Raw genomic sequence first — 14,415 nt, forward strand, 5'->3', positions numbered from 1 at the left:
CCTTGGTCAGCTCATCCTGTTGCCTATTTAATGGAGTAGCTCTGACTCACCTCCTCCAACTGAAGCTTTAAGGATATGTAAGCGACTCCTATCACCTGAAAGTCTCTGTTCCATCCTGTAATAATATGAGTGATGCTCCTAGAGCATGATCCTAGGTTAAGGGAGAATCTGGCACACCCTTATGTAATTGAGCTCTGGTTCCTGTCTACCTGACATAATTACATGGTTAGTTTGGTCAGCTATTTAGTCGTTCTGAATGTCTGGCAAGTATGCAGATAATAAACCTAGATGAATAAAATTTTCTATGAATTAATTATATCATGATTCAGAGAAAAGAGAATCAAGGTTGGAGACAGAAGATCTCAATTTAAATTCCAGCTTTAATATCTGTGAGTTTTGTGACCCTCAGCTAGGCATCTCTGAACTTTTTGTCCTTCACTTGTGTAATGAGGTTAATAATATTGGAATTGCCTCATAATTGTATTGTGAGGAGGGAAATATTTCTATGGAGCTATGGATACTGGCTCACTGTGACCCCGTTTTGGCTCCTCAACACACCAGGAATGTGCATCTGGAACTTTGACTACAAATGACCTTGTTTTTATTTTGTGTATCGAAATTTGATGCAGAGAGTCCTGAGGAATGAATAGCTCCAGCTGGGCCCCTCCATCAGGTCGACATCTGCTGCTGTATTTTTTGGGGAGACTTTGATTTTTCTTTCTTGCATGAACTAAAAGTACAGCAGTTACTCACAGGCCCAGAGCCATTGCTAGTTAGCATGGAAGCTTTGATTCACTCCATTTCTGACCTGAGCTTATCTTTCTTAGCCTTGTGGGCTCATGTCAGGTTTAGTGTAGGCACTGATTGACATGAGCCATTGTATCTCAGAACTCCAGAACTTAAACAATCCACTTTCACTAGGAGCAGGAACTAAAGGGCATATGTCACACAAAGCCAGGGTGCTGGTGCTCTTGGTCACCTTGGCCTTTGAGCCACCCTGACTTTATTTCCTGCAGTTTGCTCTCAGATGTTCCAGGGGTGCTGTTCAGGGAGATAGGTGGCAAACCACTCTGATCTCCATCTCAGCAAAGGTATTCCAGCTGCCTCTGATCCTCCACAGTGAGAACTCAGCAAGTGAATGGACATAACTCCTTCCTCACCTCCAGGGAGACTGTGAGGTTCTTGTCTAGCTTGTGACTCCTGACTCTTTAAAAAACCACAGGAAGTTGCTGTTGAATATGACTTAGCCATTATGCAAACTGACCTTAGGAGTCCAAGAGGTTGCAATCCTCATGGAACTTCAGCATTTTGTTTTTAAGGTCCCCATTTGGGTGGCTAGGCACATGGGCATGGTCAAGTATTTCACCACCAGGTGAATGTTCCATTAGACATATTCCATGCTCTTTATTCCTTCTTCCCAGACTATCCCTGTACCACCTTCACTTAGCCACTTCTCCATCTTTGTAGTTCACATCATCTCTGTACATGGATAGTCTTTACCCTTTTTGATGTAACTTATTGGCCCTCACTCAGAGCTGTCAAACATATATCCTCAAGGACAGCCCAAACCTGATGAAATGACAATTAGAAAATGTTTGACAAAGTAAATAAAATACAATAAAGCACAAATAATATAAACATGATTTTCTGTCGATATGTGACTCACAAATATTCTTATATAAGGTTTCATGGCCCCTATTTCTATTTGAATTTGACACTATTGCTCCAAGTCATTCCTCTTACTCTTTCAGAGATGTGGTATTGACCCATAGACTTCCTCTCCACCTCAAATCCTGACCTCATTTTGGGGGATTTTAATATTCACATCGATGTCTTTTGGACACATTGACCTTGCAGTTCTTCAACCTTCTCAGTTCCCATGACCTTATCTTCTCTCCACTTCAGCCACACATAGTAAGGACCACATACCTCATCTCAGCGTTACAGACAAGTTTTCTGCCTTCCTGGGCCAGAACTCTGAAAGTTTCTCTGAAAATACCATCCTATCTTCTAACATGACCTCTGCCTCAGTTCTAAACCTCATTCATTTTCACCATGACCTTCTGCCTCCACCTTTCTGTTTGTTTCCAGCCCATCAGCTCTGATCTCAGCTCACTTTCCTGTCTTCTGTGAAGGAGTGTTTGTTGAGCCACCTTTAACTACCTTGAGGTACACCGTTAATTAATGTTCAGTGCAAGCAATTATACCTCAGAAATTAGCAAGCATTACACATTTGGGCTTGATTTATTGTTTTGTTGGTTGTCTAGTCTTAAGAAAATGTTAAATATGGGGATTAACCTTAAGTGGGTGTGCATGCTCCACCCTTCCCCAGCTGAGTTATTACATATTTGCCAACAGTTTTCTTCTTGTTTTCTTCTCCTTTTCCTTCTTTTCCTTCTCTTTCTCCTCCTCCTTTTCCTCCTTCTTTCCCTTCTCCTCTTCCTTTTTCCTCCCTTCCATTTAAGTTTAGATCATTATCCAGTCTTGAATTGTTACCAACCACACCCTCCCAATCTATTCTTCATTCACATACCCATATTATCTTTTTTTTTTTTTTTTTGGAGGGGGAAAGGCAAGGCAATTGGGGTTTAGTGACTTGATCAAGGTCACACAGCTAGTAAGTGTCTGAGACTGGATTTGAATTCAGATCCTCCTGACTCCAGGGCTAGTGCTCTATTCACTGCACCACTTAGCTGCCCCCAAACCTTCTGTCTTTTCAAGTCTTCTATCTTTCTTTCACCAAAGGATTTAGTCTCCTGCTTTACTGAGAAAATGGAGGCAGTGAATGGTAAGTTACTTTTCATTTATTCTGCACACAAAACTCTCTTTCATACTCTATTCTTTTTTGTTTTGCTCCAGCCCCTGAGAAAGAGAGACCCATGTTTTCGCCAAAGCAAACCACTCTACTTCCGCTCTTGATTTCATCCTTTCCTATCTTTCCAGGGAGTTTATTCCCTCAATCATTCTTTGTCTTTCCCTCATTCTCATTCTCTTCTTATCTACCGCTTTCTTTCCCATTATCTACAATTACACCCATCTTCTTAATATTTAAAAAGACTTAATCTCACCCTGTCTCTCTTTAAGCTACGATCACAATGTAATTCTTCTGTCTTTCACAATGTAATTCTTAGAAGGGATTGTCTACGAGCATTGCCTCAATTTTCCCAATTCATCCTCACTTTTGCCTCCCTTCAAATCTGGCTTCCATTCAGTTGAAACAACTTTCCATGGGTTCTTCAACGATCTGCTCAATGCTGAATCCATTCATGTTTTCTTCATCCTTGGTCTTCTTGATTTGTCTGTAATTTTGTGACCATCCTTTGGGATTCTCTCTCTTCCCTCGACTTCCTTATTTCTTCTTCATCTTTCTTGATCTCTCACTTCTTTTTTGTTCCTTTTCAGTCTCTTCTCCTAGGAGATCACCATCTTTCTCCTTGTATTAATCTTGGGAGTCCCTAAGGCCTGGTCCTGGTCCTTCTCTCTTTATATATTTTCTCTTGGTAATTTCATCAGCTCACATTAATTCAATTGCTATCTGTCTGCAGATGATTTCTAAACCTGTATATCTAATCCCTAAGCACTAAGTTTATTATTCTCCCAAGATTATTTTGGCAAACTTGTAGAGGATAGATTGGAGGGCATGGGAGGAAAATGAAAGCAGGGAGACTGAGTAAAAGACTATGGGCAAAAATTTAGCAAAAAGAAGTGATGAGAAACTAAAAGTTAGTCACAGTAATGTTGGTGAAGAGAAGGGGATGAAAGCTATAGATTTTGGTGGAATAGATAATTTACATGAATTAACAGTTGAGATAATTGAAAGAGGGAAGGCACTGAAATTCAGAGGGACTGGGGAAAGCTTCCTGTAGAAGATAAGATTTTAACTGGGATTTAAAGGAAGCAGGGAAGTCAATAGTTGAAGGGAAAGAGAGAGACTATTCCAGGTAAGAGGACAGCCAGAGAAAATGCCTTGTTGTATGTAGGACTACATGACTCTTCACCATTCTAATTGACCTCTTCTAATGTTTTTTAGCTTTCTAAAAAAAAATATGCTACCCAGAGCTAAACACAATATTCCATTTGTGATCTTTTTCCTTTGTATTTCTGAATAAAGCTCAGACTCCTTAGCCTGGAATTCAAAGCCCTTCACAGCCTGTTTCAATCTACTTTTTTATGCTTCTTCTAGATCTACACTTGGTTCCAGGTAAATTAGGCCCCTCATTGCTTCATTAATCTAATTTGGATTTTCCTATCTTTTCCTCTGCCTATAATTCATTTTCTATTCCCTCTGCTCCCTCTCCTTCCCACCCCTGACTCTACTTCTCCTTGCTGAAATCCTATAGATCCTTCTAACACTCAGCTTTCATTTCATCTTTATGAAGTCTTTCCTGCTCTTCTTGATTGGACATATTCTTTGTTTTCTCTGAATACTCCTATCACATTTGCCATATTTAGGTTTTAGATATAGTTATCTAAAATCTTGATTATTACCTCTATTAAACTATAAGGGGAAGGACAAGGTTTTATTCCTATTTATAGATTTCCATAGTATCCAACACTTGGCATTTAATAAACTACATACTTAAAAGTATGTTGAATGATTCAATTATCCTGTTGACCTATCTGTTGGCACTACATGCTGTTCTTAGACATTAGTCAATATCTCTCACCTTCTGCTCAATATCCTAGTGGTTTTTTCCTTTAGCAGCAGCTTTTTCTAAGACTTGAGCTTATGAGCTGTATCTCCTGAATGTTCTACTTTTCTATCCTCTTAGCATTTAGTCTTGGCCATTCTTTTCTAATGCTTTTAAAAGACCTGTTCCTCTTTGTTAACCTACTTTCAGAAATGTGGCACTCAGAACTGAACAACATACTCCAGATCTAGTCTAATCAAAACAGAGTAGAATGAGATTGTCACTTGCCTTGCTTTGGCCATCTGTCTTTATGATGCTTTCTAAGGTCACATTTTACTTGTTTCTGTCTTCTTCATGTTAGATTATTGACTTATTGAACTTTCCACCTTCTACTATTCCCATGAATCCTTCTCTCACCGTACCTTTCATACCCTCTATTGGTAGTTAGGTTTTTTAAATAAAAAATTTAGGATTTTATATTTAACCTTATTAAAATGTCATCTTTGTTCCATGGCTGGCTTTGGCCAAACATTTTTATCACCTTGTACTCAATTTGTTATAGATGAACATCTAGAATTTTACCTAGGGTAATCTTTGGTCAGCAGATTTTATGTATATTGCCACTTGTCTGTCTGTTTATCTATCTGTATTGGACAAGCATTGAAGATGGACAGTGAATTGGATTCAGAACTTAACAGGAAGAAGAGAGAGGGTTGGATTTCATTTGGGAAATTAAGACAGTTCTGACAATCCCAATTTGTTCCCTGATGTAAAAACCATTTTTTTTTTAGCACCATGATCTTTTTGGTGATGTTGTATTATTGCAAATCTTAGAATCCCATAGTATCAAAATTCCAAGTGACCCAAAGTACAATGGAGAGATGAATAAGCAGGTTGAAGAATATTGTCAACAATAAGTTTCATAAGTTACACCATTTAAAAGTATGATCAGAATAGGAAATAACTTGGCTGTATAGTGACAGGGAAAAATAACAGAAGGAAAGCCCAAATGCTGCTCTGGGATAAGCAAAATCTAAGCAAAATCTAGCATGTTGGCTGTGCCTTGAAGGAGGGTCCACATGAGGACACAAATAAGCATTGAGCAGAATGGAAAGACGTCAATGAACTGTAATTTGTAGCAGTGGAGGGAACACCCACATTGATAAGATCGTTGACCCATGAAGACTCTGACTTATTGAAATAAATTTAATTTTATAAGATTTGGTGTATCTTTCTAGCCTACTAAGCCCTTTTTTGGATCTTGAGTCTTCACACAAAATGTGGTCTCTATATATTCCTCCCATTTTTGTAGGCTATGATCCAAGTCATTGACAGAGAGATTAAAAAAAACCCTCTAAAAATGAGACAAAACCCCTAATGATGAAGGCTGTGGAAAATTTCTGTGGTCTGTATAGTCACATGAAACCCACTATAATGAAGATGTGAGTTTGATCCAATGTAAAAGAGAGAGCTTGTCAAAGGAGGTGGCCAACCCTCACAATCATGACTCTAAAAAATAAAAGAGGCCTTCCACCTCTTGATAGAGAAGTGATGGCTTCTAGGCATAGAATGAAACAAACCTTTTCAGGCACAATGCACATTTATTTTACTTGAGTAAAACTTGCTACGTGAAGGCTTTTTATTTAGGGACAATTGATTTATGGTTTTTATGCTTCATTACGGCAGCTAGACTTCATGTCTTCCACCAACCAACATGATTAAGAGGAATTAGCACAGACTTGTTGCTATGTAGCTGAATTTCTGATTTTGCTAGGTATGTTAAGGTTCCTAGCTTTTCTTTTTTGTTTCTTCTAATTGTTTGGAACCTTTATATGTGTAAGTCCAGCAAGATCAGTAGTTCTTAAAAAGAGTTTGTTGCTGTTTTCATGTATGCTACTGTGTTTGATTTCTTCAATTATGAATCTGTTACAACACAACCTGATAAGAATCTCTTTATATGGGTTTATGGTGGCCTCAAAGTCAATGAATGTTGTTCTTATATTTCTTATATTCTAGTTGTTCAATATTACCCTTTAAGGAGAATTCCTAGCATTTTTGTATATGTAACATGAGGAGTTAGACCTCATTTTACCATGATAACCCTTTTCCCCCCAAATAATTTGACCCTTCTCTGGCCCCTTTGCATTATCTTTGCGGACTACACGTATGAACTTACTGGTAATCAATTTCTATCCCTCTGCTCCTTAAAAACCCCTTTTTCCTCTGATTTTGCATCTTTGGCAATGGCCTTAATTCTGAGTCAGTTTTTGCATTTTCCTTTGCATGTCTCTTCAGCACATATTTAATACATCTAAAACAAAACTCTTGCCTAAAGCTCCTCTTTCTTCAGACTCTCATATTTCTCCTAACCACCCTAACTCAGAATCCTGGAACAACCATTACATTTTGCACCTGCAGGTCTCAGAGCCCTGTTCCAAAAGGGAGGCCCTAGTCATGACCCAACACTTTAGTAGTCTCAGTGTCACTTGAAGGAGGGGCCTAGTTTTTGCCATCATATCCTGGACCAAGGTGTGTCTTGCCATTTTATTCAAATGTGCAGTTTGTTGCAAACAGGCTCCCCAACATAGACACTGAGGTTATTGAAATAAGCAAACCAAGGAAAATGCCAAACACTTTTAGGAATCAACTTGGACTGAGGATTCCAGAATATAAACCACAATTCCAAATTAAACTTTCAGAAAAAAAGTCTTGATGACAAATATTGCAAGAATACTTGGAAATAACAAAATATAAAATACTAAATGGAATAGCCAGGGAAGAATATTTTGCTATTTTAGGACAGATAATGGAATATCTTACCTAAGAAGTATAATTAGGATAAATCAAATAGGAAACAATGATTCAATGAGACATGAAGAAATAGTGAGACAAAATAAAAAATACCTGAAAAAAATAAAACGTAAGAAATAATACATTTAAAACCACTGACCTAAAAAATAGGTCAAGGAGAGATAATCTAAGAAGTATTGGGAATAACTGGATTAAGACTTTAAACAAACTCCTCCACACTTGGGTCAGGGGAAAGAGAGGTGAGGTCTCTGTTTCCTTTCCATAGTATAAGACTAGGGAGATGATCCAGCCAGCTACAAACTTAGGAAAGTCCTCAGAATCTGGATTGACAGAAAGTGTCATTGAGGAAGTGAGAACACAGGATTCTTTTTGTTTCTTAATGGTATTTCATTTTTTTCCAGTCACATGTAAAGATAGTTTTCAATATTAATTTCTGTAAAATTTTGAGTACCAAATTTTTCTCTCTCCTCCCTCCCCAAAGTAGCAAGCAATCTGCTATAAGAGCACAGGATTTTTGTTACTCTACAGCAAAAGGGTGAGGAGCAATGGCTTTGTTTTGGGCTTAAAATCACCCCAGTCAAGATCTGAAAATGCAAGCATAGTCCTTATGAGATGGTTCAGAGTTCACATTAACTGAAGGATGGACTTTAGTCTTTCTAAACTGATAGGAACCATTCCTTATAGGAGAGTGTCAGTCTATGTTGATATAATTAGATAGAAGGAAGCTCCAGCTCACCAAGAGCTAAACTCCTATTTTTTTCTCTTTTAAGTCATAAGTCAACTTTACACACAGATTTAAAACAAACATCTTTTAATGGCATAATGGTCAGAAGTAGCTTGTTCCACTTCCCACCATTCTAGGAAGCACCAAGTTTGCATGCCTAGTCCTGATCTATATGAAGGTCTCAAGAGGATGACACTGTAGCCAGGAGGAAGGATGCCTCTTTGGATTTCCTTTTCTTTCATCCACTAGAATCTCCAAACAGTAGGACACATCGAACGCTGAAACACAGAAGTGCAAAAACAATTGCTTACATTTGCAATTCTTTGTATTTATATTTTCAAAGAATTTTTTTATCCTGTGAAGCAGATAGAATTTGCATTCTCCCCATTTTACTAATGATGAAATTGGGACCCAGAGGCTTATAGTGACTTGTCCACATCACATAGTCAAAAAGTGTTTGTCAGGATTTGAGTCCAGACATTGTGTTTCTCAGTTCATTGCATTTTCTACTACAATTCACTACATACTTTGTGAAAAAATAAAAGGAATTAGACTATATGAGATGGTAAGATTCCAGTTAATCCTTAAGAGGCAGTGGATTGAGGGTAGATCTTAGAGTCAAAGCTATGATTTCTAAGCAGATGATTCTCACATCTTCCTTTTCAGTCTTACCCTCTCGTCACACCTCCAGTTTTGAACCCAGGATTGCCTATTGGATACTTCAAATTGGATATCCTGGGCATTTTCACACATCTAGAACTGAACTTGGAGTCTTTTCTTCCAAATTCCCTTCCAGATCCTTCCTAATTTCCCTTTTACTGTTGAGCGTATCATCATCCTTTGATGGCTTTTATATGCAGGCATAGTCCTTGACTCCTCTTACTCCCATCAATGTTCTCTGTCCAGTCTGTTGCCTAGTCCTGTCTATTCCATCTTTGTGACATTTCTTGTATATCCCACCTTCTCTGCTCTGACACCAAAGGCCCTCATCACCTCTTGCCTGGACTGTTGCAATAGCTTGGTGGTTGATTAGCCTGTATCAAGTCTTTTCCCACAGCAATTCATTCTCCCTTTAGCTATCAAAGTGATCTTCATAAAATACAAGGCTGAGCATATCACTTCCCTATTCAATAAACCCTATTGGCTTCCTATTACTTCTAGGATCAAATAAAAAATCCTCTGGCATTGAAAGCATTTTATAACCTATCCCCTTCCTACTTTGCTACTCTTCTTATACTGTACTCCCTCCCACTTATTTTATAGTCTAGTAAGAGTCACCTCTTTGTTATTCCTCTTATAAAATATTCTATCTGCGAATGCGATGAATTTTAACCGGCTCTCCTCCAACGGCGGAGTTTTCTCATTTCTGCCACCTGGCTTCCCTGGCTCCTTTCAAGTTAAAATTCCCAACTAAAATCTCACCCTTTGAAAGAAGTCTTTGTGGGACCCCTTTAATGTTAATGCCTTCCTCCTGAGATTAGATGAGTGTTTGTTGCCATGGACGCATTCTAGTTAGGTGATCATGGGCAAACCATTTAACTAACCACTCAGTGATCTTTGCAACATGTTAAGAGTATAAGTTGCAGATGAGTCACTAAAGCTGCATGTATGTGCCACATTAGGGCTTTCCTACAATGATGTAATCACTAGAGTTGGACAAAAAAATGGCTTGCTACCATTGGTATAAAAGCCATAAAATCAATAATATGGATGTCAACTGATTTTGATAAATCTACCAAGCCAATAGTAAGACTTTTCATGAATGCTTTAGGTCCCTTGCATGAAGTAATGAGTAGATGAGACTGCAAAAGATTTTCAGAGAAAAGTTTTCAAGATAGGGCTGTAGTTCTCTACAAAAATGTAAAATATGATTCCCTCTGCCTGGGTGACACTCCATCTCGCCTCTTTTTGACAGCCTACCTCTTCTTCATCCATGTATTCATGAATGAAAATCTCAGCACATTTCAGAAAAGGCAAAACAAAAACTTTTCTTTGAATATGAACTCAGAGAATTCAGGCAGAAATCCACACTCACTTCTCTTTTCAATCCACTTTTCAAAACTCATGAGGAATGCACAAGTCTGTTCACATAACTTCTCAGAAATCTGTGACTCACTATTGCCAACTGAATAAAGTTCACACTTCTCTGCCTGGCATTTAAGATCTTCCTCAATTTGTTACCACTTTACCTTTCCAACTCCCTGTCTCTGCACACAATCTGAAAATCATTTCAGAACTGAGACAATCCTAACACTCCCCACTTTAAGATATTTTGAATTGAAATGTTAAATGAGTTTACTTATGCTTTTAGACTTGCAATATCAATATTATTAATATTAGGAACTTAAGTAACATGTTTAATTTCAAGTCTTCATTTTTATTTACTCATTTGGTCTTCTCCAGAACCCTCTGAAGTAGGTCAGACAGGTATTATTATGCCGACTTAATATTAAATGATGAAAGATACAGAGAGATGAAAGGACAGACTTGATTGCATCACATAGCTAACGATGAGTGAAGTTGGTAGTGGATGCCACATTGCCAGATTCCTTCCTCAGGACCACCCTCCCCATCTAGTCCTAACTCATTTAGGATCTTGTGAGAAGGGCTTCCTCATTTTCACTATGATGTTTTTATGTAAATGTCAGGCACAGAGATGGCCAAACAAAGCTCTTACCATTTTCCTGATCGAAGGAGGTCGAACCCTTCATTAATTTTGAGGAAAGGCAATTTATGGGTTATCAGTGAGTTCACATCAATTTTATTTTTCATGTAATCCTCCACTAATGAAGGAATGTGGTCTCTGGTTTTATACTCTGTGAAGGAAAAAAAATAGATAATGATGGTGCTTGAACAATAAGGCCAACTTGATAAATCAGATACATGTCAGTATACCATACAAGAAATGAACATGGAAACATCCATTGACAATAGTGTAAGAGTCTGCTTTCCATCTTCTTTTACAGACAACACAAGAAGCTAATTGATTGACTGGAGGAACACTAGATGGAGGTCATGTATCTCCTGGTCATGGGTTTCTATTCATATTCCTCCTAATGTTCATGTTACTCATTTTCTCAAAGACTTTGAATAACCTCCTGTTAACCGATTAAATAAAGATCAAATGCCTGAGCAGGTCATTGAAGGCCGTACACAGTTCTGGGCTTAATTCACATTATTTAGAATCATAAAACACACGATGGTAGAATTGAGATCTGGAAAAGACCAGCTGAGTCTAATTTTCTCATTTACAGATGAAGAAACTGAAGCCCAAAGAGGTAAATGCCTTGTCCAGGGTCATACAGTTCAGAAGTGTCTGAGGCAGGGTTTGTACTCAGGTTTTCTTGCTTCTGAATCCAGTGCTCTCTCCATCATATCACGTCACCCCTACACATTCACTCTGCAGGCAGACTGGACCTCTCACTCCCCTCTCTTCATATTGTGCTTTCCTACCCCCATGTCTTTGTTCTGGATGATGGTGAGGTCCTTATGATCCCTTCTTACTGTAGAATTTTTTGCAATCCTCCAAGATCTTTTTCACATACCATCTTCTTTTTCATTCTACTTGGACATATCTCTTTTTTCTGTTCCTTTTTTCCCCACTCAAATGATTTATTCCAGAGAAGGACTTTGAAGAACCGTATTTTACCTGTTCACAGAACTAGGGTTCTTGCACTGAGCTAGGAGTTGCACAGAACAGTACATTATTAATAATTCATATGTAGGAAATTGGATATTCATTGCATTCAGTACTCTTTTTTGTTGTCATCCTTCTTGACCTCTTTGCAGCATTCAGTGCTGTTTTTAAAAATATTTCAAATTTATTGTGTATTTTTTCCAAATTCTTCAACTCTTACACTACCCCTTTGAGAAGGCAAACATTATGTAAATTACACATATGAAATAATGCAAAACATATTGCATAGAAAAGAAAGAAAAATTAAAAATAAAAACGTATATTTCAATTTAGAGGTAAAGAGCATTTTTCAGTATTTTCAGAATTGTCTTGGATCATTATATTGATCAACGATAGCTAAGTCTTTCATGGGTTATCATTGCATCATTACATCAATACTATGTAGAATGATTTCTTGTTTTTCTCACTTTGCTCTGCATCACTTCATTGAGGTCTTCCTAGCTTTTTCTAAAACTATCTCTTTCATAATTTTGAATAACACCACAGTATTCCCTTACAATTAAATAGCACAAATTGTTCAGTCACTCTCCTGTTGATGGGTATCTCCTTGATTTCCATTTTTTTGCTACCACAAAAAGAGTTCCTATAAGTATTTTTGTACATATAGGTCCTTTCCTTCTTTATTTTTTTATCTTTTTGGGGTATAGACCTAGTAGTGCTATTGCTAGGTCAAAAGGCATGTTCAGTTTTATAACCCTTTGGGCATAGTTCTAAATTGTTCTCCAGAATTGTTGGACTAGTTCACAACTCCAACCACCAGTGTGTTAGTGTCCCTATTTTTCCACATTCCCTCCAGAATTCATCTTTTTTCTTTTCTGTTATCCTACACAATCTGATAAGTGTGAGATAATACCTCAGAGTTATCTTAAGTTGTAATAGTGATTTAGAGCACTTTTTTATTATGACTCTAGATAGCTTTCATTTCTTCTGCTAAAAAGGGTCTGTCCATATTCTTTGTCTATTTATAATTGAGGAATAGCTTTTATTATTATAAATTTGACTTAGTTTCCTGTGTATTTGAGAAATGAGGCTTTTATCAGAGAAACTTGTAAAGTGTTTTGATATTATTTCATTGTCTGTCGTACCTTTTAGCAAAATGTAGTTTCCCTGATTATCTCTTTTAATTACATCTGTTTTTGCTGTTTTGTCGAGATCATGATTTCCACCCTTGCTTTTTTTTTAACTTCAGCAGAAGCAGAATAAATTCTGCTCCAGTCCTTTATTTTAATTCTACACATGTGTGCTTCTGTTTCAAGTGTGTCTCTTGTGAACAACATATTGCTAGATTCTGATTTCTAATCCATTCTGCTATTTGCTCTGTCTGTCTCTGTCTCTCTCTGTCCTTAAAAGTCTATTTTTCTTCTGACTACTGCCTCCCTTCATCTGCTTTTCCATTTATCAGCCCTCCTCCCCCCCTTTTTAATCTCCTTCCATTCCTACATCCGTTTTGGGTAAGATAAATGTTTATATATTCTTCCTTCATTCAGCTAGTTCTGAAGGAACTAAAAAATTCAGGTATTTCGTTTTCTCCCTCACCTCCCTCCCTCTCCTCCTTGCATGCCTCTTTGATGTAAGATTTCTCCCATTCTTCCTCTCCATCACCCTCCTCGCAGTGCATCCTTCTTTCTCAGCCCTTAATTTTTTGGGGGATCATTCTAACATAATCAACTGTGCCCTCTGTCTACGTATACTCCTTTTAACTGCCAAATAATGATAAAGACCTTAGAAATTATATATATATCCAAAGAATTCATGATGGAGAGTGCTATTTATATCTAAAGAACAGATAAATTCTGAATAGAGATCGATGTATACTGTTTTCACTTTATGTGTGTGTTTTCCTTTTGATCTAGTTCTTCTTTCAAACTATGACTAATATGGAAATTTGTTTTGCAGTCATGTAAACATGTATCATATAACCTATATTAAATCAGTCATATAACCTACATCAGATTGTGGGAGAGGAGAGGTGATGGAAGGGGGGAGAAATATAACATCAAAAATGAATGCTAAAAATTGTCTTTAAATGTAATTGAAAAAATAGTTTAAAAATATAAAAAGAAATTATATATATATGTACAAATATATTTATATATGAAATCTTCCAACATAGGAATATAAACAGTTTAACTTTACTGAGTCATTTATGATTTTGCTCCCATATTTATCATTTCATTCTTCTTTTGAGTCTAGTATTTGAATCTCAAGTGTTCTATTTATCTCTGGTCTTTTCATTAGCAATGTTTGGAGTTCCTCTATTTTTATTAAATATCATTTTTCCCTGAAGAATTACACTCAGTTTTTATGGGTAAATTATTCTTGGTTACAATCCCAAGTCCTCTGTCTTCTGGAACAAATGCTTGTTGATTGATTTATTTATAAATTACAGCCTGGGATGACGACCAGATTTAAGTTACATCCAATACTAAGCAATATTTATAAATCTGCTACTATTGCTGTAATAATATCTTTTAGTCAGGGTAAATGTTTAATAACTGACCTTCCAAAAATGTACATAGGGCACAATTTTAAGTTTAATCTGCATATTTAAC

At 37.1% G+C, this 14,415-nt stretch overlaps 1 protein-coding gene across 1 annotated transcript in view; it reads right to left on the bottom strand.

The window, feature by feature from the left end:
- Positions 1-8,236: 8,236 nt before the first annotated feature.
- The window catches only part of LOC140513161 (alcohol dehydrogenase 1-like), a 33,305-nt gene continuing 27,126 nt past the window's right edge, over positions 8,237-14,415 (bottom strand). The window contains exons 9-10 of the mRNA XM_072622557.1: positions 10,844-10,982; positions 8,237-8,444 (exon numbers count right to left, since the gene is read on the bottom strand). Of these exons, the coding sequence (XP_072478658.1) occupies positions 8,405-8,444; positions 10,844-10,982 (179 nt within the window). The 3' untranslated portion in view covers positions 8,237-8,404. The remainder of the gene's footprint in view (positions 8,445-10,843; positions 10,983-14,415) is intronic.

This window comes from Notamacropus eugenii, chromosome 7 (genome assembly GCF_028372415.1).
Source record: "Notamacropus eugenii isolate mMacEug1 chromosome 7, mMacEug1.pri_v2, whole genome shotgun sequence".
NCBI classification, from domain to species: domain Eukaryota; kingdom Metazoa; phylum Chordata; class Mammalia; order Diprotodontia; family Macropodidae; genus Notamacropus; species Notamacropus eugenii.